This window comes from Canis lupus, chromosome 8 (assembly GCF_048164855.1).
Source record: "Canis lupus baileyi chromosome 8, mCanLup2.hap1, whole genome shotgun sequence".
In the NCBI taxonomy this organism is placed as follows: Eukaryota; Metazoa; Chordata; class Mammalia; order Carnivora; family Canidae; genus Canis; species Canis lupus.
The window spans coordinates 715,782-741,820 of NC_132845.1; the positions used below are offsets into that span (position 1 = coordinate 715,782).

The 26,039-nt window shown below is 39.7% G+C and overlaps 1 protein-coding gene across 5 annotated transcripts; it reads right to left on the minus strand.

The window, feature by feature from the left end:
- Nucleotides 1–3,581: 3,581 nt before the first annotated feature.
- Nucleotides 3,582–25,293, minus strand: DEPDC1 (DEP domain containing 1). 5 transcript variants are annotated; one of them, XM_072834024.1, is made up of 12 exons: nucleotides 25,141–25,292; nucleotides 22,775–23,040; nucleotides 18,946–19,102; nucleotides 18,391–18,509; nucleotides 17,851–17,981; nucleotides 16,508–16,555; nucleotides 13,520–13,660; nucleotides 11,347–12,195; nucleotides 10,730–10,902; nucleotides 8,816–8,992; nucleotides 7,250–7,435; nucleotides 3,582–3,790 (listed from the first exon to the last, which is right to left on the minus strand). In XM_072834024.1, exons 1-12 carry the CDS (start codon nucleotides 25,186–25,188, stop codon nucleotides 3,743–3,745), a joined length of 2,343 nt encoding a protein of 780 aa, XP_072690125.1. In that variant the 5' UTR covers nucleotides 25,189–25,292; the 3' UTR covers nucleotides 3,582–3,742. The 5 variants fall into 5 exon arrangements, with proteins under 5 accessions (XP_072690125.1, XP_072690126.1, XP_072690123.1 ...); XM_072834025.1 differs by having other exon boundaries at nucleotides 3,582–3,858; XM_072834022.1 differs by lacking the exon at nucleotides 3,582–3,790 and adding an exon at nucleotides 4,646–6,565.
- Between the last annotated feature and the right edge of the window lie 746 nt (nucleotides 25,294–26,039).

Consider the following 26,039-nt stretch of genomic DNA (forward strand, 5'->3'; position numbering starts at 1 on the left):
AAATATGAATATGACAATTGACATCAGCTCAATGGTTTAAAAAATCCCTAGCAGGGATCTGTACCGGTAAATGTATGCTTCTTAAGTTTATGCCTAGTATCACTTTATATTTGACATTATAAAGCCATAAATATTCAGTAGACTCCAATCCCTTTTGAGAATCCCAGGGACTAATACGAGCTGCGTCAGAGGAGACCTGCAGATGGCACTGCTGCCCGTGTCACCAACACCACACTTACTAATAGTTTGAACAAAAACAAAACAAAAGATAGTCATTTTAGGAATTATCCAACAGTGAACCCGAAAGTTAGATTCAACCAACACTTGGGTGATTTATAAATTGTGTAATCCCGTCCAATTTATGGCCTGATGTGGAGACTTAATTTTCAAGGGAACGAAGAGTATGACGCTGGATGATGTTCTAGTCTAGCAGTAGGTGGATTACAAGTCCTCGTGGAGGGGACACAAGAATACCAAGCTGGGAAGAGAAAGGAATCTGGACCCCGCTTGCACCTGAGGTGCCGCTTGACAGATCGGCTCATTAGGCTCGCGGGAGAGACGGAGCCTGCTAAACTCTAAGGATGGATGCAGCCTTTAGAATTTCCAGGTAGCCTGGAAGCTGATGAAAATCCACAAACACAAAAGTCTGAGACACTGGGCAGAGTGAACAAGAATGGCAGGTCTTAGTCATTGCAGTTTTAGCTTCACCACGAACTTTCAGGAAAAACCATCATCAGTCTTTAATCCTAACCAATGGTAAACGTTTTAGAAGACAAAGAGAGCTACTTTGTTTTGAGTCACTGGGAGATGTAAAGTTCTGGAGAAAGAGCTCAAGATTTTCATAGGGTTGATTCTGGTTGACAAGACTATGGGTGATTTAAACGTTCATTCCCAAATCATCTACAACAGACATTATTTTTTAACAAGAGAAGTTAAAATTAGTAAACACTAAAGAAATAACTGAAAATTGGTTTTCACCACCTCTCCTCGCTCTGCCCTCTCTCTCATATTAACACAAATCCTTCCCCCCACCTTACTCCCCACTGCCTGCCTTTTTTTTTTTTTTTTTTTTTTTTTGTCATTTTAGTGCTAGGGATCCTCGGTGCTCCGCACAGGCCTCCATTCAGAGGAGGTTATACCTCCTCTTCAGAATCAACCCATATTCAGTGACTGGTTTATGGAAAGGTACAAAGGCCCAGCCCTTTCTCGGAGTTTGGGACAATTCTGAAGAGTCAGCTCCGCTTCAGAGCCCCTCGGGGGTCAGCTGAGGCCTCTGTTGCAACTGCATCGCGGTTTAACTTTTTCTTTTAACCCCATCTCACCCCTGTCACTTTCTTCTACGTGTTTTTGAGTTTACTTCCCAGTAACCTCCTGTGCAAATATTTGTCTCAAAATATGGGGAATATGTGACCTAGGGGAGAACTAAGACCAGTCCCAGGAAGATGACTCTACTGTGGAGCTGGCTCAGCCGATGGCTGGCCCGTAAGGAGGGAACATCATTGGCGGCTGGGAAAGGGCTGATAGTCCCTGCCTAAAGTTTTGTGGTGCTCAACTGCCCCCGACCCTCAGCCAGGATGGCCAATCTAAAATGGTATCATTCAGTTGTTCTCTGGGTTTGCAGGTTTTTGCAAGAATTCTACTGTCACTTTTATTTTTCTGTATAAAATGTTTTTCTCTGGATGCTCTATCAACAGTATTCAGCAATCTGGTTATATGTGTCTTGGTGGAGTTTTGTTTCTTTTGCTGGAGGTTATATGAGCTTCTGTGGGCTTATGATCTTCATCACATTTAGAAAAAATGGAGCCATTACTTGTGGCCAGTAATTTTTATGTCCTCCCTTTTTCTTTCTCATTCCTACATTTTGATTCTTTCTTTTTTTCTTTCTTTCTTTTTTCTTTCTTTCTTTCTCTTTCTTTCTCTTTCTTCTTTCTTTCTTTCTTTCTTTCTTTCTTTCTTTCTTTCTTTCTTTCTTTTTCTTTTTCTTTCTTTCTTCTTTCTTTCTTCTCTTTTTTTTTTTTTAAGATTTGAGAGAGACAGAGACAGAGAGAGCAACACACATGTGTGCATGCAAGTGGGGAGAGAGGCAGAGGGAGAATCCTTAAGCAGACTCCCCACTGAGTGAGGAGACTGTCGTGGGGCTGGATCCCTCAACTGACCAATGGGATCATGACCTGAACCAGAACCAGAGTTGGACCCTAACCCAACTGTGCCCCTCCAGGCTCCTATTGCATGCATTATTCAATGTCATACTTTCCCACAGCTCACTGAGGCTTTGTACTTTTATTTTTTTCAGTTTTGTTTCTTCTTTATTTTGGGTAGGGTCTATGGGTTTTTCAAGTTTACAGACCTTTTCTTTTGCTGTGCCTAATTTGCTCTTAATTTCATTACACAGATTTTTCATTTGGGGTATTGTATTTTTAATCTTTACAGCTTCTATTTGGATCTTTTTGATATCTTCCATTCTATCACTATATTCTCTATTTCCTTTGTATTCTACAATATACTTATAATAATTATTTAAAGTGTTTGTTAATTCCATTATCTCTGTCATTCCTGGTATGTTTCTATTGACTGATCTTTTCCTCTGGTCGTGGGGAATAGATTTTCTGTTCCTTTGCATGTCTGGTAATTTTTCTTTTCTTTTTATTATTATTTTTCTATTGAAGTGTATTGGTAAAAGACATACTACTTTCAGATACACAGCATAATGTTCAATATTGTATCTATTATGAAATGATTGCATAAAAGCTCATGTCTAGTAATTTTTTATTAGATGCTGGACATTGTTGAATGCTGGCTTTTGTTGAATTTTTAAAAGTGTGGAGCTTTGTGAACAGTGCAGGTCCAAGCTGGGGGAGCCTATGAAATTTGGAGATTTGGAGCTCAGTCACAGGCTGGGTGAACACAGTTTGGATGGAAACTAGGGAGAGAAAAGTGACGGACTACTTTTCTGTGAGGCTCAATGAAGAGTGGGGGTGTAAACTTTCAGCTCCAGGGCTAGAGAAGAGGGCACCACCATTTTCATCCCCCCCATTGGTGCTCAAAGTCTTCAGGGAGCAAAACACCACATAGTAGAATCCAGAGCCACTTACACTGAGCCCTGCCCCTGGCCAGGGAGGCACATTTCTACACTGCAAAGGCACCTGAGAATCAGCACAAGCCCCACCTCCAGAATACTGGCAGGAACAAATGGCTAGCACCACGGTTACTGATCATGGAGAACTGCAAAACTTTAGCTCTTGGGGGAAATAGTATATAGCATTCATGTTTTTAAGATGATTCTTTAGTCTTCCAGTTTTATTTTTTCAGCTATTTTCTTTTTTCTTCCTTTTTAATTTTTAAAATTTTTATTTATATATCTATATATACTTTACTTTTGGCTTCCTTTTTTTTTTTTAAGATTTTATTTATTCATGAAAGACAGAGAGAGAGAGAGAGAGAGAGAGAGAGGCAGAGACACAGGCAGCAGGAGAAGCAGGCTCCCCACGGGAAGCCTGATGCGGGACTCAATCCCGGGACTCTAGGATCACACCCTGAGCTGAAGGCGACACTTAACCATTGAGCCACCTAGGCATCCTGGCTTCCTTTCATTGTATTTTATTTTATTTCATTTTATATTGTATATATATGTTTTTCTTTCTCTCCTATTTTGGGACCTAGATTCTTTTAACAAGCAGACCAAAATACACCCAGGGTCTGGTTTATTATTTTGTTCTGTCTTGTTTCTTGTTTTGACTTTTTCTTATTTTTTTTTCTGTTGTTGTTGTTGTTGTTGCCTTTTTTCTTTCTTCTGTTCTTGTTTGGACATAATAAGATGGAGAAATTCACCCCAAAAGAAAGAACAGGAGGTAGTAGTCACTGCCAGGGAATAAATCAATATGGATAGAAGTAAAATGTCTAAACTAGAATTTAAAACAATGATTATAAAGATGCTAACTGGGCTTGGGAAAAAGCATAGAAGACACTAGAGAATCCCTTACTCTAGAAATAAAAGAACTAAAATTGAATCAGGCAGAAATTAAAAATGCTGTTGCAGGATTTCCTTTTCCTTTGGTGCCCGCAGCTCTTGGTCACAATGCTTCGAAGAATGAAGAGGTAGACCAAACAGAGTGGTGGGCAGCAAAAAAAGGCTTATTGAGTGACGGTAAAGTTTATCAAATAACAGAGTACATGGCTCCCGAAGAGGGAGGGGACCTGAGAGAGTTGCCATGGGAGTTTCTAACGTCTAGGGGTTTTCTGCGCTTGCTGGCAGGCTGTTTTAATCTGATTAACCCCCATGAGCCAGGCATCCAATCGTGATTTTGTCATCTACCTATCACCTATCCTATTGAATTCTCACAACAATCCTAAAAGAGAGGTACTAGTATAATCTTTACCAATAGATAAGGAATGTAGAATTCTGAGCAGTTAAGTAATTTGTCTGAGGTTACACAGTACAGCACAGTAAAATTCAAATCTGACTCCACAATTCATGTTATTAAACTGTTACATCAATTTTGTGATCTCAGTTGCATGCACGTTAGTGCAGATAAAAAGTTACTATGTCTTTACATATTTATGTATTTAATATCAATAAATACAAAAATTAAATTGTTATAAATTCCACAATTTTTACCTCGATATGCAACAGAATTCACATTACAAATCCTTACTCAAAAAATTTTTATTTATTTATTTGTTTATGTATTTATTTATTTTTATTTATTTATTTGAGAGACAGAGAGTGAGAAAGACAGCACAACGAGAGTAGGGGCAGAGGGAGAGGGAGAGAGAGTATCTCAAGCAGGCCTCACACCCAGAGCAAAGCCTGAAGTGGGGCTAGATCTCAAAACCTTGAGATCATGACCTGAGCTGAAATAAGAGTTAGACCTTAACAGACTGAATCGCCTAGGCACCCCATTACACATCTTTAAATAGGAAAAGTTGTATTATACAAACACCTTGAAAAAAGATCTAATTTGGTTCTTTAACTTTATAGCTAAGGGCAAAAGAATAGTTATCATTTTCTGTCTAGGTTTTTAATAAAAAAATAGTAATTACAAATGAAACACTGTCATTTTATATAGCATTACATTACATTGAGAAATCAAGTTATTGAATAGCAAGTGTCTATTACATTCCAGACACTATGTACATGTCTTTACACACAAGGAATGGATATTAAACAATCTTGGAGTAAAATATGGAAGAAAAACTGCTTCAAGTTGGTACTTGGTCAGCAAAGCAGAAATATGAATAATTTTGTGGTAAGATGATAAGCATTTAAAATTTGCATTTTCTTCCAATGAAATAAAGCCAGTGTGCCAGCAGCTTGGCATTTACTTAAATGCTTATAAAAATGTTTAGAGACTGATTCTTAAAGTTGGCTGAATATTGGAATTGCCCAGAAAGTTTGAAAAATACTGATCCCTATATACCATCTCTTAAAATTTGGATTTAATTGATACAAGGTAGGGCCTGAGCCTATAGTCTTAAAACTTTCCAGGAGATTCTAACATGCAACCGTTTGAAAACATTAGCTTAGAGAAGTATTATTACGTAACTAAGGAGCTCAGTCTTCAGCTGTAGGCCTTTGCCCGACTTGATTTCAGGGGATATATTGTTATTTTAAGTATCTGGTAGGTACATCTCCCTTGATTAGAAAATAAATAAAGGAAGAGATTTTTGTGATTCATTCAACACTGTCTCTCCATATTGGAAAAATAAAAGGCACATAGTAATTGCTACATAAATATCTTTTGAATGAATACACGATTGCCTTATACTTCTTTTACACCACAATCTTCTAGTGCATACATGAACATAAGGTTGCAAAAGATATTTATTGAAAAACTGAATGACTGAAGCAGTTGAGATAAATGTTTAAAGCAAATTGAAGACTTACATGCACGTATCTTAAAAACACACACATATGTAAATAGATCAAAAGTAGAAAAATAGTATACAAAAGAATGCAACATTTAGCATAGAGGATTCACTGGATTTTCCAATATTCTTCACATTTTTATACTTAGAAACAAAAGTACCCCTTAACAACTAGTACTTTAGCCAATATTCACAAGCACATGTGCAGATAAAGTTAATTTCTTTTAAAAACAGAATTACAGCTTAATCTTGATGAACATGCCAGTCTTTAAAATTCAAGTAAGTGAAATTTTGGCACATCCCACAACAACTTTTACAGGTGTTGTTTGTTTCTGGTTAAAGTGTCTGGTACCACTTTTGTTATTTGCTCTCAGTTGAGACATATTAGTTTCTTACCAGTCTTACATTGATAAAAAAAATTACTTTGGTACCTCTTTATATATATATATATTTTATTTACAAAAACCTTATTAATAAATAGACTTCTTTTATAGAGCTCGATTCTTAGATATGGCTTCATTTACCAAAGTTCCACAAGTATTACACCATGATTTTTAATTCAGTATCTTAGACTACGAAACTTTGTTTTTTTTAAAATTAGCATAGGTTGTTTGATTGTAGGTTTGTCAGCAAAAAGTACTGCTTCGCTCTCCATGGTGGGAAATCTTTTCTGATATATCAAGGGATATTCCTTCTGAAACTTAAAAGTGAGGTAAGAAATTAGAGGGTCTTTCACATTTATTATCCTAGCTGAAATCCAGTGTTCAACATTTTAGAAGAATTCAGTGCCTTTCTCAAACATGTATTTCAGAAGTGAGAATCCTTTCAATTTATCCTGTCCTCCCTTTGCTTTCTCATATATGAAAGGTATAATGTAAGATTTCTTAGATCCAAGTTAGCATTAATGGTCTAGGATTCTCTTGGGATGTATTCTCCTCCTAAATTCCAGATCTTCTTCCTTCCCATTGGTAACCTCTACGAAGGTCAGAATGATCTAGTATATTTCCTATTTGAGTATCTCAGATCTGGAATTAAACTTTCCAGAGTCATGTTGCTACTGGATTTTGATGGAGATAAAAATGCTAAATGGTAAAAATGAGCCAGTAAAAAGCTATGTATTATAATCAAAATGTTGTATTTGTTTTCCCAAACTAACCTAAACTATAATCATTAGAAGTTAAGAAAGAGTATCTGTTATTACTATTTTTATTATTCAGGATAAAGAGTAAAGACAGGCAGGTAGGCTATACAGGTGGCCTATATATATAGTATCTAAAATCTAAACATTAAAATGAGAAATTAGATTCTAATTGTTATTAAATAACAATCAGCAAGAGCATATTGAAAAATATTTACATGATTGAGACATTATTCATTCCCTTACCTGTTTTAGTTTTTTCCTTTTTTCCTTTAGAGGCAAACTCTTGTTTTTAATAATATTCTCCAAAAGTTCTGTAATTGCAGCTTGTGAGGTAGACACTTTTTGTTCATCAAACTCCTGAGCACTAATTTGTCTACAGTATGAATACGTTGGCAAAGGAACAATCAGTCCATCTCCAGGATTTTTAATCTGTTGTGAACAAAATTATGATGAACATGCCAGTCTATTTATTAAATAGTCCAAGTCTATTTATTCTGTTCATGTTCCTATTTGCTGAGGGTTCTTTTGATGAGATTTAGTATCGATTTGCCACCAAACATTAAACAATTCAGGGAAACTGTATAATATACTACTGCATTATGCAGTAGAGTAACAGATAAATCCCAGAATCTAAAGACCCACAATCTACGAGCTTTGTAGCCTTCATTAAATTATTTTGCTTCTCTTAGTCTGTTTCCTCATCTGTAAAATGGGGATTACATGAGATAATGTATATATAGTGCTTAGCACAGAATAAATATTAAGTAAAGGCATCCATCATCATTATTGCCATTAACCGCCCATTTTATTCTTTTAACTACAAAACAACAAAAATAGAGTGACGTTTTAATTCACTTTAAAACATTAATGTTCTGACACAGTATTAGTATTCCTTTACTGTTTTTGAGGTGTAGGAGCATGGACAGATACTGTAGCATCTGCTGACAACCGAAGGAAATTGTAAGGATTATTACGAGAAGCCATGGCAATGTTTGGATGGTACCTATGGAAAGAAACATGAATATATATGCCGGGAAGCCAAAGATTGAATATAATAGACATCTATTGTTATTAGCTACTCAGGATTCTCCTTCTCTCCCTCTCGTAATGGTTCCTTCCCATTCCAGCTCCACTATCCTCACCGTTTCTTTTTCTTTTTTAAAGATTCTATGTATTTGAGAGCTAGAGAGAGTATGAGCACGTGAGGAGAAGCAGAGGAGAGGGACAAGCAGGCTGTACACGGAGTATGGAGCCCGATGGCGGGCTTGATCTCACGACCCTGAGATCATGACCTGAGGTGAAATCAAAAGTCAGATACTTAACTGACTGAGCCACCCAGGTGCCCTGTCCTCACCTTTTTTGAAGAACAAGTTCCCTTCCAATCTATGTAGAGCCAGAGTATGGCGCTGTCCCCAACGCACTCACCCTCAATCATGTAAAGGATGTGTATTTAGTCTAGGTTGGGCCAGAGTCCATGTGAAGAACTTTTCAAATTGGTAGGTGAAGGGGTAGTTCTTTTCTTCTTTAAATTAAAAATATAAGTCTGTGACTTAAAGGCTTTAATCAGCCACAAGCCCTGTATCATGTGGAAGAGCCATTTGTTAACTACAGGAGCACAATGGAAATAAGAGATGAAAAGACAGAAACAGCTTTATTGCTATTTGAGTCTCTAGATTCTGTCTATATTCCTGACTTTTAGAGGTTGTTTATGTGAGCTGATAAAGTCTTCCTTTTAATTAGGCTAGTTTGAGATGAATTTGCCACTTGTAACTGACTAAGGCAGAGAATTTTAAGATTTACAATACATACATAGCCCTTTCTTAAGTAGTCAAGATGTTTATCCACTGCAGCCTGTAAGTAAGAGGGTACTTGAAGAATTTCCTGGTGATGATCCATTAAGAAAGAAACTAATCTTGTAGCAAGAAGCTCATCAAGATCCACTTCTTCAGCACAGCACAGCACACATCGAGAAAACGTGTGTATCATCTAGAAACATATTAAAAAGACATGAATTCAAAAAAACCTAAGGCTTTATATAAATAAGAGTATCAGTAATTTTTGGATATCTATCATGCTGAAGTACTGAGATAAAGTGATAAGCAGGCTTCAGCTTAAAAATAAGGACAATTAATTACATTAGAAAGTGAAGAATCTGTATTCTTTTTAAAGTACTTAAGTATTTCCTTAATAGAATTCCAAAGGATCATAAAAGACTTCGTTTTTTCTTTAATTTTGTCACAATTTTATTGTAAATACCACGGGTTCTCTTAGTGTCATATAGATATGTCACTTAAAGAATGTTAAAGAACAATGACTTGTTACAAGAAATTAACCCATAAAACACAAGCCAGGAGAACACATAACACGTAAACATTAGTGGTTATGAGGTTGGTAGCATTTAGCTCTTGGAACTCTGGAAAACAGCTTTTAATCCTTATTCCATCAGTCTTTAAAGACAATGCATATTTATTTTCCATCATAAAGAATCTTCAAATCCTGGGATAAATTTTGTATTTCAAAATTCATGTACTCTCATTCATACCCATATTACCCATGAAGTATGATATACACAAACACATACCTCATTCTAAAATAGTTATCAGAATTCTGTTTTAAGTATTTTGTAGATAATAGATGAGGAACCCATGTATTGAACTGAAATATTTTTGGTTTTATTCCTACACATCAGACGTTTTTACCTCTCCCCTTCCAAGATTCAGTCCTCAGCTTTTTATTCTTCTTTCCTAGCTTTAGAGCTCATTTATTGTCAAAGCTCCAACTACCACCTTTCTCCAAACAATGCCTTCTGCCCTGGTCTTTCTTCATCAGGCTCACGTTCCTAATAGTCTGTTGGATAAATTTCAGTTGATGTCGTATAAACTCAAACTCAAGAAGTGTAAAACTGAAATTATCTCCTTACTAATCATGTCTCTTAAAATATATTCCCCTACAAACTCCTCTCTGCTTTCTAATGGTGTCACAATTACCCAAGAATAATTCTTCCTCTTTACATCGGGTCTATCATCGTTAAAGAACCGTCCCTACTGAGAATAGAGCTCAGCTCCAGATTCCTCGCTGCAGCAACACCATTTTAAGCTGCACCGAGGGAGTGGCAGCTCTTGAAGAGAGAGAGGGAGAAGGAGAGAGATAGAGAGATTAGATACTATTTTAAGCTCATTTCCAATCAATATCTGTATAAAATGCTTCCACTCTCATCCTCTTATGGAGTCTGAGGCTGCTTCACAGTAGTTTGTCCCAATTTCTTGCCCACAGTGATGTGCTACCCTAATTCATGTATTTCATCAAATACAACCTTCCCACTACCACAATATTCCTATTAATTCTCTCCTTCACAGAGTATGGTGCCCTTATGCTTTTTTAACTGTGCCTGTATCTCCTTTTCCTTCTCCACTGAACAGAATTGGCACAAAGCAGTGGAATATGGTCAGAGAGTCTGGGTCAATTATTATCAAGTGTTAGGAGTGAAGAGGCAAAGCCATCAGACAAGATAAAGATCAGGATATGAAAGGATAGCATACTGGGCACAAAGGATTAATGCACCAACATTCTGCTAGTAGGAAACAGACTTTTAAGAGCCTATCTATCCAGAGAATCTAGGATTTTGAGACCACAGTATCACTCAGGTAGTACTTTTGGATGATTTTCTTTTCTTTTTTTAGTGTATGAACCAGGGCTTATTCTTTCCTTAAGAAATCAACTTACCAGTGATCTTGTACCCATTGCATCATGCAGTGGGGGCATATCAACATTTTGACTCATTCGGGAAATCATGCGCATTAAAAGTTGAAGCTTTCTACGATTTGGTGGGGGAAGTAACAAACAACATAACTGTAGTGCATCGATGGCAACCCTCTCTATATGAGGTTGCAGCAAACCTAGAAGGCAAAATTACACCCCACCCCCGCAAGAAATCATCAATGACACCAGTCGCTTTCACACTATGAGCATACACAATTACATAAAGAATAGTCATATAAATACTAAAATAATAATAATAATTAACTATTCCTAGAAATTTCCACATTCCTCAATAGCATGGTAAGATTCTCATTATTTTCTTCATGACCTATTTGAATATTAATTAATATCCTTTACCTACTACAACTGAAGTGACTCTGAAGTTAAAGTGAAGTAAAAGAAAATAAGTGCTTTAGGTAAGTAGAATAAATATTGGTTGTGCCATGACAGTCTTTTACAAGAAAAACTTTTCCTTTTGCAGGAAAAATATAAAGCAGTTTTAGAGAAGAAAAGACAGGCAAACAGAACAGTTAGTAGACACTAAACGTTAATATCACATGCATTGAAAGCATCAACCTTACTTTGTGTGCCAGTCAACACAGAAGCAGCTGGAGGTAAAGAATTTTCTGAAAGTTCTACTGTACTTTTGCAGAGTCTCTTATTGATTGTGGTACTAGACTCTCCGAGTTCACTTTCCATAGCTGTTTGCACACTTGTGCTGCCTTGTCCAAGATCTGGTTTCATGATAATTTCTGCCACTGGCATATTGATAGAACTATTCCTTTTTGTACTACTTCTTAAAAGTAAACTCTGAGATCTACAAAGTTGTTTTGACTTGCATTTCCCATTACATAACTCCTCTTGGTCTTCAACAGTCAAAGTAGAGGTTCTCTTAAAACCAACAGAGAGTGACTTCTGATTACTTTCCTCTGAATGAAGATTCGTTAGGGATTCCTGTTTGATCTTAGGCTCTAAAAGCTGCTCATTATTTTGTCCTATATTCAGAACAGATTGATGGAAGGCACTGAAGATCTCTTTACTTGAACTCCCTGGTAAGTCTGTAATTCCTTCTAAAGAATAGCACCTTGGTTTGATGTTAGAGGACAGAGCATGCATACTACTTAAGCCTATTAAATTATGACAACTTCCTCCCACTATAGTATTAGCACTGGCTCTTCTATCTTTAAAATCAACTAGCTGCATTTTCTTAGCACATTTTTCTTGAAATCCTTGATCACTTATCTGCAGTCTCTTAGTAGTATCTGATTCTTCTTTGTTTTTGTCTTTATGAAGTAGACTGAGAAGAAGACACTCTGTTGATTTGAAGGAATTCAAATTGTTTAAGCGAAGGATTTTTGAAGACTGTGGATCATCTTGGATTTTATGTATCCCACTGGGTCTATCTGAAACTGTGACGTAGCCACAAACAACTACCAGGAAATGAAACAAAAATTAAGATGCAACTGTGTGATGGTAGACAAAAATAAAACAATAGTAAAGTTAAAAAAAAATAAAGCATCACTATAGTATACTTTGTTAGTATAGTACAAATAGCAGTTGCTTAATTCAGAAGCCACTTAAATAGGACACATGCAACATTCAGTTACAAAGTGCAAGACTGGCTAGAGGTTTTCCAACTTGTGATATAAATAACTTTAAAATCTATTTCAACAATCTAAATTATGAGTCAAATACATTAAACAATAACTGGTTTCAGTCTATGTGTATTAGAAAGCTCTTAATCATAAGACAACTACAATACAATAAAACTTACATATTTGGTCCTTGTCTCTAGTACCTGGTATACTGCTCATAAGATGATTGGAATTTCCAGAGTGATAGGAGTTTCTTGTTATTTATAATGCACCTATTTGAATACACCTGAGTTTATACTAATGAGGTAACTTAGGGCTGGTCTTACCTAGAAGGTTGGAACTTTCAGCCTACCTCAGACCTCCCTAGAGAGGGGAATGTGGGCTGAAGAATGAGCACAATCACCAATGATCAATGATCTAATCAATCATGCCTATGTAATTAAACCTCAATAGAAACTCTGAAATAACAAGACTAAGGAAGCTTATGGGCTGGTAAACATATGGACATGGTTGGGGGGATGGCATTCCTGGAGACGGCATGGAAGCTCTGCACAGCCCTTACTCCCACATCTTGCCCTGTATACTCCTTCCATATGGCTGTTCCTGACTTGTATCCTTTATAAAAACTGGCACTCATCAAATAAACCAGTTTCCAGAGTTCTGTGAGTTTTAATCAATTAGGAAGCCCAAGGAATGTTGTGGGAATTCCCAAACTGGTAGTTAGTTGGGCAGCAGTGTGTGTAACCCTGTGGACCTCATTTATACCTGGTACCTGAATGGATGGCAGTCCTGTGGAGCTGAGCCTTTCATCTGTAGAGTTTGCATTAACTCTGGGTGGTTATTATCAGGACTGGATGATTTTGTCACTAACTTGTGGCGTCTGGTCTAACTTTGATAGGTAGTCAGTGTCAGAAATGAAGTGAATTGTAGAACACATAATGATATGGAGAACAAATATTGGATGACATATTTGAATTATTGGAAAACAACATAACAGGAACCAAAGTATTCCCAAAGTTTAAAATAATTCAGAGCATGAAAAAAAAATTCATAGCGTGCCACCTTCATATTTACCTACACTTTTAGATCTTTTAATTTATGGGAGACTTGAAAATGTTAATAAAACAAATTTAAATAATAAGTAAAAATACATACATACCCAAAATGCTTACAAATAATTCATAATATTCAAAGGTAAGCAGAGGTTCAGGGAGATCTAGAAAATAATCTGCTATTGTTCTGAATACATCTCGTTCAAATCCAACATAAGTTGGATTATTCAGATCATTACTTCTTGGCCCTAAGAAATAGGAAGCAAAAAACAATAGGTAAAATATATTCTATTTTAAATAAAATTTCATTTTGGTATTTATTTATTTATTTATTTTAATTTTATTTATTTATTCATGAAAGACACAGAGAGAGAGGCAGAGACACACGCAGAGGGAGAAGCAGGCTCCATGCAGGGAGCCCAATGCGGGACTTGATCCCGGGGACCCCGGGGTCATGACCAGAGCCAAAGGCAGAAAGATGCTCAACCACTAAGCCATGCAGACACCCCTATTTTAAATAAAAATTTAAATATACTTATAAAAAGTACAAAACCTTTAACCCATGAAGGAGCAAAGTTTAACAAATTCTGTCACAATTCAAAACTTTAGAGTTGTGTATATCTCATTCTTTCTCACTATGTTTTCATTAGAAATCACTGCAAGCAACTATTAGCATTTTGTTTTAATATTTATAGACCTGAACACTGTATATAAGGCAAAATTTGAAATCTATTTTAAAGTATTAAGGTTATTTAATAAGATTTTATTTTAAATCATTTATAAAACAAAGAATATTTAGATAATACAAATAATTCTTCCAAATTATCTTTTGTAAATTTACATTTTCATGAACAAATTTTGCCTGACACAAAGCATCCATTGATTTAAATAATGTCTTTACATTCCCATTTCATTAGCTTAGTGATCTTGAAAGAATCACTCCTGCTAGTTAGTGTTTTACGGAGGAGTAAGATCTGACCTCATGTTACAGATGAGAAAACTGAAGCTCAGAGTAACTTGCCTAAGATGAAAGAGGCATTGGTGGCAAAGCTTGAGCCAGAACTTAAGAGCAGTGCAAAGTGACAGCAAGACCCAGGGCCCTGAGGTCTATTAATAATAGAAGTTCTCCTGTACGGACCAGAATTTATAGAGGTGAAGCTAATAATTACTGACTTAGAAACGTTAGCTTCCGCCTAATTTAGTAGTTTCCAAAAGCTGATCTGGGAATCTTCACTCTAAGAATCTTCTGAGGTGTGTTCGATCAACTGAATGAAACTGCCTAAGGAATCAATCTCTGGCTGGCTTCCCTCGTTACTGTGAAACACACTCAGCTTTGAGAGTCACTATTCTATCTTTCAAGTTAAAAATCTTTCCCTTTCCAAACCCAAATAATCTCTCAACTTCTCTGTCTTCCAATTTTTTTTTCTTAAGATTTTGTTTATTTATCCATCGGAGATACAGAGAGAGGCAGAGACACAGGCAGAGGGAGAAGCAGGCTCCCTACAGGGAGCCCAACGCAGCACCCGATCCCAGGACCCCGGGGTCACGCCCTGTGCCGAAGGCAGACACTCAACCGTGGAGCCCCCCAGGCGTCCCTATCTTCAAATTTCTGTATCACCAGACAAATGTTACACACACTGGAAAAGGATTAAAGAAAACAAATCCTACACATTTAATAGCTTAAAGGCTGGTAGGGATTTTGTGTAGAGCAAAATAAACATCTTTTTAAAGAGGGTAAGAAAAATTATTAATATGTAGAATAAAAAAATTTGATAATCAGTACAAAATTTTCTAAGACCAAACACTTTTACTAGAATTAAAATTACAGTTTATAGTTAGAGGATCTAGGTTTGAATCCATAACTCTTTATAGATCAGACTTTCAAAAACCTTACTTTCTCTTCTAGAAAAAAACTGGGGAGAATATATTAATCACTGATTCCCGTATGTTACAGGATTACCATAGGGAATTAAATAATAACTGAGTCTAAATACTACCTCTGGCTAGATACGTTGTTAAACTGGAATCTAGTATTGTATCTTTGGTATCATTTAGGTTTAACATGGACTAGTAAGAAAGGGAAGGAAATAAAAGAAAGCCCTCAACATGGAATGTCATGAAATCCCTGAAAGTGTGAATATCTGAGTGGCAAACCATGAGCCAAGGTAGGAGACCTTACAGTTAAAATCTTAACCTCAATTTGATAAATAAAATCTTTCTTTCACTTACATTATTTACTGTATTGCTACCAATTCTGTTATTTTGTCATATTGACACCCAGTGGACAACAAGGGAATATATACCCATCTTGAACATTATTAAAACACTCATTTCATAAGAACTGGAAAAATCCTTTTGTAACAAAACTATCAACACATAAATTTAACTTTTGATGATTTAGAAGCACATATTTCTGCATAATTTTAAAATAGATTTTAAAGCAATTAGTGTTTGGTACTTGAACTAGGGTCTCAAAAATCAATAATCACTGATCATTATGGAGAAAGCTTGATGAACAAAATGCTAAAAAAAAAAAAAAAAGATCTGCTGATTAGTGACAGATCATTTTATCCCCCATAAACATAAAAGTCCCATTAATAGTCTTTACGGAGTTACAAGCATGTCATGAAGCACTTCAGTGCGGAAGCCTCGTATGATGGCAACAGGGCTGAGGCGGATAGCACGCGACTTTAGTTCTGGTGGAACCTTTCCGGCTTCTAAGAGCTACGCTGCCTACAAGCTGCTTCTTGAACTCTATTGGCCTCACTAAGGCAACAGATGTGGGTTACATCTACAAGGTCGTTAAGATCCACTAGCCTGTGATTTTATGATTTATGAAAACTGAGCCATAAATGATGGGCTTGAGTTATAAAACCACCATCTGCAGAGAAAAAGCGAAGGACTCTATAGCATATTCCACACGCACAGAAATATAATCAGTTCCACTAGACTGTCCTTTAAACATCAAGAGAAATTGGCAAACTCTAAGTTTATCAGGACCTCTATAAATTATTTTTAAAATTCCTTTACTTCTTATTAAATATGATGAATAGAGAACACATATATATACATACATATTTTGCTTGTTTACTTACAATTTGCCAGGCACTTCATGGCAGATAACACCCAGTGAGGAAGGTCGTCTATAAAAAAAAAATTTATATTGCTTAGTAAATCACACTATTTTTGATAGTATATTAAAACTTTACACTAATTATACCCAAAAACATATATACACACGTATGTATATATATGCATGTTACCAGGATTAAAAATCTGAGTATTAGGGTGCATCCACAGTGACGCTTACTTGTTAAATCTTCCATTAGCCACTACCTGAAATATGCTGCCTAAAATCTAGCAGTTCTTTGATGCCAACATAAAAGCCATACTTTACTTGAAAAGTTTACGGTTATAAAGAACAGAAAGTTTGAATAAGAGAATATACTGTTAAGTGATTTTAGGTAATGAAAGAAGGGACTGGACCAGAGCTAGATGCATATGCAACAAAGTTCTTAAGTTTTTGCTTTCGTTCTTGCCAACAGGAAAAAACTCAAGTAATGCGTGGCAGTTAATTCTACAGGCAGCAACTGATTATAAAAAATGAGGCAACACTTTGAGATTTACTGACACATTTCTTGAAATGCTAAGTTTTGTAGCACATCTGGCTTGAATTATATTCCTCATTTTTCCATCTTATACCTAAAATTAATACATTATAAAAGTATATGTAATAAAGTCAGTAATCTTTAAAATATCAGCTTTGAGACTTTGGGCTTATTTTATTGTGTGTTAACTCAGTTTTGCATGTATGTCCTGACCCACGTAAATTTATATGTAACTACTCATGTAAGCTCCAGGAAGGCATGACCATTTCTCTCTTATCACTAAATCTTTAGCATAATATTAGCCTGATACACTGGGGGTCCTCACTAAAATGTAGTTAATCAATAATTTTATATGCATACCTTGTGGGCGTCTAGTCCTGCCATCCAAAAATTTATGCATAAATCCACTCAGTAGCTAAAATAATGGTATGAATAATATTCACTTAAAATGATTACTAAAGGGGTGCCGGCGGCTCAGTCAGTTAAATGTCTGCCTTCTGCTTGGGTCATGATCCCAGGGTCCTGGGATCGAGCCCCACTCTGGGCTCCTGCTTGATGGGGAGCCTGCTTCTCCCTCTCCCTCTGCCCTTCCTTCTGTTTGTGCTGCTCCCCCTGCTTGTGTGCTCTCTGTCAAGTAAATACATTAAATCTTTAAAAAATAAATAAGATGAGTACTAAAGCACCTATGATAAAACAACAGTCTCCCCTCGATGGTCTCTCAGTTAAAGTATTGTGCTTTCTATATTTTGAGTCTCTCTGCACCCCTCCTAGAGCTGCAATCTATGTTGGCAAGTTTAAAAGATATTCCAACTTCTGTCATTGATACCAACCTGATTTGTCTTGCAGTATAACTATTCCGTGTTTGCTTGTATTGGTCATGTTGTACATTACGTACTGAGGAACTACTTGCTTTGGATTTACGACTTCTTCTAGGGATGGCACACCTAAAATGGTTTGCAGGCTAAACAGAAGAAACAATATAAACTTCTTTTTCTCCATAAAATTAAGTGGAATAGGATATAAATATGAAAGAGTAAGAATGGCAAACGAAGCCATCAGAATATTTCTCTCTTAAACCAAACTTACAAGGTTTATATTTAGTATCCATTTTCAAATATATTTATCTTAGTAACCTTGAAAGGATTCCAATATAAGACCCCAAACTATAGCTATAGCTTTGATTCAAAGAAAAAATAAACCACACTGTAAACATTCTATTTCTATTATACTAGAACTATAGCAAGAATATTTATTAAGAAACACATCTGGGTTACATCCTAAGCCTTTTTGCATTTGTATATCTTGATAAAAATGTCAAATTAACATACTAAACACCTCTGGAACTTTGTTAGGGCTTAGCTTTAGCTTACTAGATCAGAATAACAGATCTCCAAACTTCTTCAACATCTTCCCGGCTTATCTCTCTATTATCAACTGAGTTTTCTTGATCTTCATGGATTATTTTATGGTTCATTTTCTCTATATTTTCCTGGAAAAAAATTACTTTGGTTTAATATGTTATGCTCGAATTAAGGAAATCCTGAGCTGGTGTAATTCCTAGTATTTCGTAATTCTATTGGTAAACAGTCTACTGTGAGGCTATAAGCAGGTGTCAGCTGGAGAAATAATGTTAACATACGGTAATAGAGCTCTCACTCATAGCTGCCCCTACTACCCTCAAATCAATTTAAAAAAAAAAAGTCTTAAATTACAAATACTATTTCAACTATGTTTCACTACCATTTTTATAATTATTCCTATGGGTTCTATTATTGTACGATAAAATTATACACATATTTTTGGAAAATAATGTAGGTTAAGAGACTTCAGTATTGGCTTCAAAGATTTATATACTTTTAATGATTTTATAATTAAGTACATGGTAATTATATTTAAATTAGTAATTAGTAAAATGGATATTTTACCTGAGAGAAATGTAATCCAAGTTTTTTAGGAGTTCTACGAGATAAATTTCGTAATTTAAAAATGCTATCTTTATCTTTGGAAAAGTTTTCTATGCTGTTTTTTCTCAATTCTGGATGCCTTCGTGGAAGACTTTTAAGCGGAGAATTTGCAGGAAATCTGGTGTGAGAATAATAAGCACTTAAATAACGTGAGATCAGAAACAGATTTTTAATGCCTGTTTATCTAAAAAAAAAAATACGTCACAAAAAGAACTGAATTTATTTATATTCTCAAGGAATAAAGATTCTACATAAATCGATTTTCCCAGTAAACCTTTAAAAAATATTTTGTTTCCTACTTACCTTAATATACTGTACATACATATTTTAACTTTTATATCTGAATAATTCAGAGTTACTTGGATCAATTCTGTTGAAGACTAGTTACATTTTCTAGATTTCTTTGATAAGCTATATAATTTATAAATATTTTCTGGGTTTTGTTGCTTGTTCTGATTTCCAGACCTTGTCTCTGTTACTCTTTTTGATTATAATGCTTTTTCCCCCTGCTCCAGTATAATAAAATATTTCAGATACAAAAAAGTACAGAAAATATAAACATCCATGTATGTAATCATCAATCGAGCAATTGTTAACATTTTACTAAAGACTTCATTATTATTTTTTGAAAAAGCAAAGAATTTCTTTGCTTTTTCTATTTTTCTCTCTTTTTTAGGGAAGCCATTAACTTGCAGTTAGTATATTTCCTTCTTGCTCATGTTTTTATATTTTTAATATACATAATATAGGGTTTGGTGTATTGTATCTTACACATTAAAAATATGCAAAAGTTTTTAGTGATCTCAGAAATTCTTTCTATTCCACAGTCCTAAAAATATTTTTTTTTATATTCCTTCATAAGAGTTTCATTTTCATATTTAGGTATTTATTTATTTTTAAAGATCTTATTTATTCATGAGAGAGACAGAAAGAGGCAGAGACACAGGCACAGGGAAAAGCAGGCTCCCTGCAAAGAGCCTGATGTGGGACTCGATCCTGGGACCCTGGATCATGACCCGAGCCAAAGGCAGATGCTCAACCACTGAGCCACCCAGGTGCCCTTCATATTTAGGTATTAATCCATGTATAACTTATACCAATTTCCCATATACAGTTGATCCTTGAACATGGGTTTGAGCAGTGCAGCTCATTTATACACAATTAAAAAAAAATACAGTATAGTAGGGGCGCCTGGGTGGCTCAGTCAGCTAAGCATCTGCCTCCGGCTGAGGTAACGATCCCAGGGGCCTGGGATTGAGCCCCATATTGGGCTTCCTGCTCTGTGTAGAGCCTGCTTCTCCCTCCGCCCGCCGTTCCCCATTTGTGCTCTCTCTCAGTTGGAGGTTCTCTTTTGCTTAGGTCATGAGTGACAATACAAAGGCTGCATTGGAGAATTGCTTGTATAGATCTCATAGGCTTGTTTTGAGAATTATTATATATGAACATGCCTGAAACAGTGGTTGGCACAAAGTACAAGGTGTTAACTATATCTATGTAGATCTCAGAAAACGATAATCCTTACTTGTAGAAACTCATTGTCAAATAAATTAATAAAATCTTTTAAAAAAGTATATAGTACAATATGTTGGAAGTGTTCTCTTCCTTAGGATTTTAATGACATTTTCTTTTTTCTAGTTTCCTTTACTGTAAGAATACAATTTATAATACATATAACATACAAAATGGGGCAGCCCAGGTGGCTCAGCAGTTTAGCGCTGCCTTCAGCCCAGGGCATCATCATGGAGGCCCGGGATGAGTCCCGCATCGGACTCCCTGCGTGGAGCCTGCTTCTCCCTCTGCCTGTGTCTCTGCCTCTCTCTCTCTCTCTGTGTCTCTCATGAATAAATAAATAAACTCTTTTAAAAAAAAAACCATACAAAATGTGTGCTGGTTATGTATGTTATTAATAAGGCTTCTGGTCAACAGTAGGCTATTAGTAAAGTTTTGGGGGAGTCAAAAGTTAAAAGTTATATGTAGATTTTCAACCATGCAAGGAGTCAGTACCTGTAACCCCTGCATTATTCAAGGATCAACCGTATGTATGGGTTTGTTTTATTAGTACTTAATTGCTTTAAGCCCAGATATCAAATAGGGCAATTCTCCCCTCCTCACCTCAAAATAGCCTTGAACTTTTATATTACTAAATGAACTTCAGAATCTGCTTGTCAAACTCTAAAAAAAAATTAAATGGAGTTTTGAATGAAAATGCGCTGAATTTACATGTCAATCTAGGGAAAAATGACTTATTTATGATAGTAAGTCTTTTGATTCATCAGCAGGCTATCTTCCTCCACTTACTACCTTCAATATAATTTTATACTTTTGTCCAGTAAGGCCTTACACATTTTTGGTAAAGTTTATTTCTAAGTACTTTATAATTTTGTTATCAATGTAAAACACCAGAGGCAGAGAAACTAGTTGAAGAATTATGGAGAATTCCAGGTAAGAGAGAAAAATGGTCTAACAAAAAGAACCATCAGAGTGGATGGACAGATAGAGAACTACTGAAGCAGTACAACAGACACGGTTTGTTAATTAAATATCATTTAAAGGGGAGAAGAAAAGAATCAAAGCAGCTCTAGGGGAGACAGTGCCATTCACTTAGGTGTGGATATAAGAAGACAGATTTAGGTTAAGAGATGACACTGACTTTTCTGTTATATCTGAAATGCCTAATGGGCAAAAAAATGGGTCTAAAGCCCAGGAGATATATTTGGGTTGGAAGTTTGAAAGTTATAAATAAGGAGAGTAGGTGAAGACATGGCAAGAGATTGCCCAGGGAGAGAGGTGAAGCGAAGGTAAGCCTGGGGCCTTGAGAACCAGTAACAGCCCCCTGATGACTAACAGCAAAGGTGCTCACAGAGGCCACTGAGCAGCAGCTGAGAGAGGACGGATTTGTAGAGAGTCACACAAAATGAACTGTCCCTATGCTTGTTATTGCAGTTTAGTTGTCCAGCATAAATCATCTTTGATACATAGGCAAGAATCAGCTTCCAAGACATTTCATTTGAACAGGACTAATTTTGCAGAGAAAAAAATGCAGGGGTTTAAGAATCCAAGGACCTTGTGACCTGTGTCCTGTGTGCGTGAGAGAAAAAGCAATTGTGCTGGCCTGAGGGAGTCAAGAGGCTCCACCTCCACCGGGAAAGGCACAGTAGCAAGGTCGGGGGAGTAACCTGACAAAGGTCTACAGTGTTTCAAGGTGGAGGAACCTATGTCAGAGCCATCTAACAGGATTTAATGAAGCCTGGTTTCAGGGCTTCATCTCATAGCTCCCAAAAAGGAGCTAATACCTATCCTGTTTAACTATCCAGGGACTGAATAAGAAAACATGTGAATCATAAAGCAGGGCTTCTGATACATGTAAATCCTTAATAAAAATTTGCTACTATTTATTTTACCACATGTATTCTTAGATTATATAAGGTTGTATGTTACTTGAATACAAGGACCTGTGAAAATTTGTCTTATGGTTCTTAAATCTGTGAAACTAAAGGTTAATTACAATTTGTTCTTGAAATGGTATAGACTTCAGAATACGTAGAAGTGATAATATCTCATTCTTTTTTGTCCCAATGGTTATTTTATTAACATATAACATTTAAAAGTCTTAATTGTGCAGCAATTAACTTTAACTTCTAAGTGCTTTTAATTGCACTAAGAGCAGTACGTTTTATAAAGAAGACATTATTTCTTCCGAAGAAACTGCAATTTTGGGAAAAGTTTTATGGAAGTGGAGTTAAATTTTATCAAATAATTCAGTTTTGCAAATTATTTATCTGTTCAGTACCTGAATAGCTGACTGTTGTCATCAAGATTTTCTGATCCCCATCTGCCTTTGATATCTTCAATTACATGATTCTTAAGGAATTTTCTCAACAGTTGGAGAGTCTGTTGCCTTGTAACTTCAGGACCAAAATTGTTATTATTTCTTAATAGGTCATAAAGCCAATCCACTGCTTCTTCTGCTGTAAAACAATTGCCATATTTTTTAAAGTGTTGCCTGTGTTTTCGTAGAGGCATTCCTGCTCGGAAAGATGTGGTAATTTCATTCCACTGCAGAAAGAAAATATATAGATTTTAAAATTAACAAAGAATATCTTACCGATTTGAAACAAATCAAAGAAAATTATTTTATTTCATCTGATTACATCATAAAAATTCATGAAGAAATCATTCATCCTATTTACTACAGAAAATTTTGTATCTTGTATTGATTTTTCTTTATTAATCCTAGTATTGTACTAGTGTTTCTTTGTAATAGTTTTTGACTAAAAGGCTAGTTGGCCTATTTAGGAAACCTGCAAATAATGAAAGACTGCAATGAACCTGCCTCTTAGTGTTTAACAGGGAAGACATTCTTTTTTTTTTTTTTTTTACACCTCAACTAATATGAGTAAAATGCTAGTTGCATTTGTGTCAGACACTGCTTTCCATTCATTAGTTCACTTTCATTCTCACGATTCTATGAATAGGTACTAAGGTGGGGGGGGATAATCGCATCACTCTAATGGAGAAATCCTATCTTAGGGGTCAAGACCTCTGACCTCTAATCCCAACTCTGCCCGACGAGCTATGTCATCACTCATCTGAACTTCACGGCCCCCACGCCCACAGCACAAAATTTAAGAGTCGAAAACACAGAATTCTTTCCTTCCCACCTCCTCGTGCTACGTTTACTTGGCCCAGAAACCCACGGAGCCGTGGCTCGGCCAGGGACCCAGACCAGAGGCCCTTGCACAGCGTGTCCTCCGGGATGTCCTCCCCGGGGCGTGGGCGTCCCGAGCCCCACGTTACCAATGTGGAAACTGAGGCTCAGGGAGTGAGGTCGCCCTCTAGGGCTCCTACCCAGTGGTGCTGCGCCCTCTTGGACTGAAAATGTCGATGCACAAAGACCCGGCGGAGTACAAGAGCGCTGCCCGCCAGCCGCGGCCGCCGCCCGGCCCTGGATCCGCGGGGGGGCCCGACTGTGCTTCTGGGCCTAGCTTTAAAAGGTGCGGCTGTGCCCAGAGCAGGTGGGTCGGTACCGCCCGCCTCCAGGTAGCAGGTGCAGCGGCGCCAAGCTGTGCCCCTCGGGCTGACTCCTCGGCTGTCCCCCCTGCGCTGTGTTCCTCGGCCTGTCCCACCCCCCGGCCTGTCCCCCCCCCGGGCTGTCCCCCTCCAGCTCTCCCCCTGGACTGTCCCCCCGGCCTGTCCCCCCGGGCTGTCCCCCTCCAGCTCTCCCCCTGGACTGTCCCCCTGGCCTGTCCCCCCCAGCTGTTCCCCCCGGGCTGTCCCCCCCAGCTGTCCCCCTCCAGCTGTCCCCCCTGGACTGTCCCCCCCAGCTGTTCCCCCCGGGCTGTCCCCCTCCAGCTGTCCCCCTGGACTGTCCCCCCCAACTGTCCCCCCTGGACTGTCCCCCCCAGCTGTTCCCCCCGGGCTGTCCCCCTCCAGCTGTCCCCCTGGACTGTCCCCCCCGGGCTGTCCCCCTCCAGCTGTCCCCCCGGCCTGTCCCCCCCAGCTGTCCCCCCCGGGCTGTCCCCCCCCAGCTGTCCCCCCCGGCCTGTCCCCCTGGACTGTCCCCCCGGCCTGTCCCCCTGGACTGTCCCCCCCGGGCTGTCCCCCTCCAGCTGTCCCCCTGGACTGTCCCCCCCAGCTGTCCCCCCCGGGCTGTCCTCCTCCAGCTGTCCCCCCGGCCTGTCCCCCTGGACTGTCCCCCCCAGCTGTCCCCCCCAGCTGTCCCCCTGGACTGTCCCCCCGGCCTGTCCCCCTGGACTGTCCCCCCCGGGCTGTCCCCCTCCAGCTGTCCCCCCGGCCTGTCCCCCCCAGCTGTCCCCCCCGGGCTGTCCCCCCCGGGCTGTCCCCCCCGGCCTGTCCCCCTGGACTGTCCTCCCCAGCTGTCCCCCCGGCCTGTCCCCCCCCAGCTGTCCCCCCCGGGCTGTCCCCCTCCAGCTGTCCCCTCCGGCCGTCCCCCCCGGGCTGTCCCCCCCCGCCCCCCCCCCGCTGTCCCCCGGGCCGACCCCCTCTGCCACCTCCGGGTACCGGGTCCGTCTCCGGGGCGCAGGGCCGAGGGCGTGGCGAGGCCGGGCGGGGAGCGGTGCCGTGGGAGGGTCGAGCCCTCGGGGCGCGCGGGGGCCGCGGGCCGGGTCCCCCCTCCCCCGCCGGGGCTGGACTTACCAGTCGGGTGGCCCGGTACGGCCCGGGGGGCACAGCCCGGCCCTCCATGCGGCCCGTCAGCGCGCCCCGCGGGGCATGGCGGGGGGGCGGGGCCCGGGGGAGCCGGGGGAGCGGAGGGGAGCCGGGGGGAGCCGGGGGAGCCGGGGGGTCAGGGGGCCGGGGAGCCGCGGGCCCAGCGCAACCGTCCTCCGCGCCGCGGGTTTGAACTGCGCTGGGGCTGCGCTGATTGGCCGGCCGCGGGGTCACGTGGGGCGGGGCCTTCCCGGGGGGCGGGGCTGCGGCCGGGGCGGGGCGGGGGCGGGGTCCGGAGCGGGGACCCGGACGGCGACGGGGGCGGGGACGGGGACCCGGACGGGGACGGGGGCGGGGACGGGGGCGGGGAGGTCGCGGTTCCCCCCGCAGCGTGGGGCGCCCGGTCCCTCCCGAGCTGCGCGCGGCGCGGCCTGGGGGGAGGAAGGAGCCACCCTCGGGGGAAGAGGCGGGGGGAGCGCGAGCCCGGCCCTGCAGCCGCCCCGACCTGGGTGCCGGGCTGGGTGCGGGGCTGGGTGCCAGGCTGGGTGCGGGTCTGGGTGCCGGGCTGGGTGCGGGGCTGGGTGCGGGGCTGGGTGCGGGGCTGGGTGTGGGGCTGGGTGTGGGGCTGGGTGCGAGGCTGAGTGCGGGGCTGGGTGTGGGGCTGGGTGCGGGGCTGTAGCCAGAGCGTCGCGGGGCGGGGGCGCCGAGTGTCACCGCCCTTGGGCTGCCCCGAAAGCCCCGGGGGGGAGGCTGTTGTCCCCGCTCCCACCGGGCCTGCGGAGAGGGACCCGAGGCGGCCTCGGTGACGCCCCTCCCCCCGCCGGCCGGGGCCTCCCGCAGGAAGGACCTGCCCTGTGTGTCCGAGAAGCCTGCTTCTGCTTAAATCC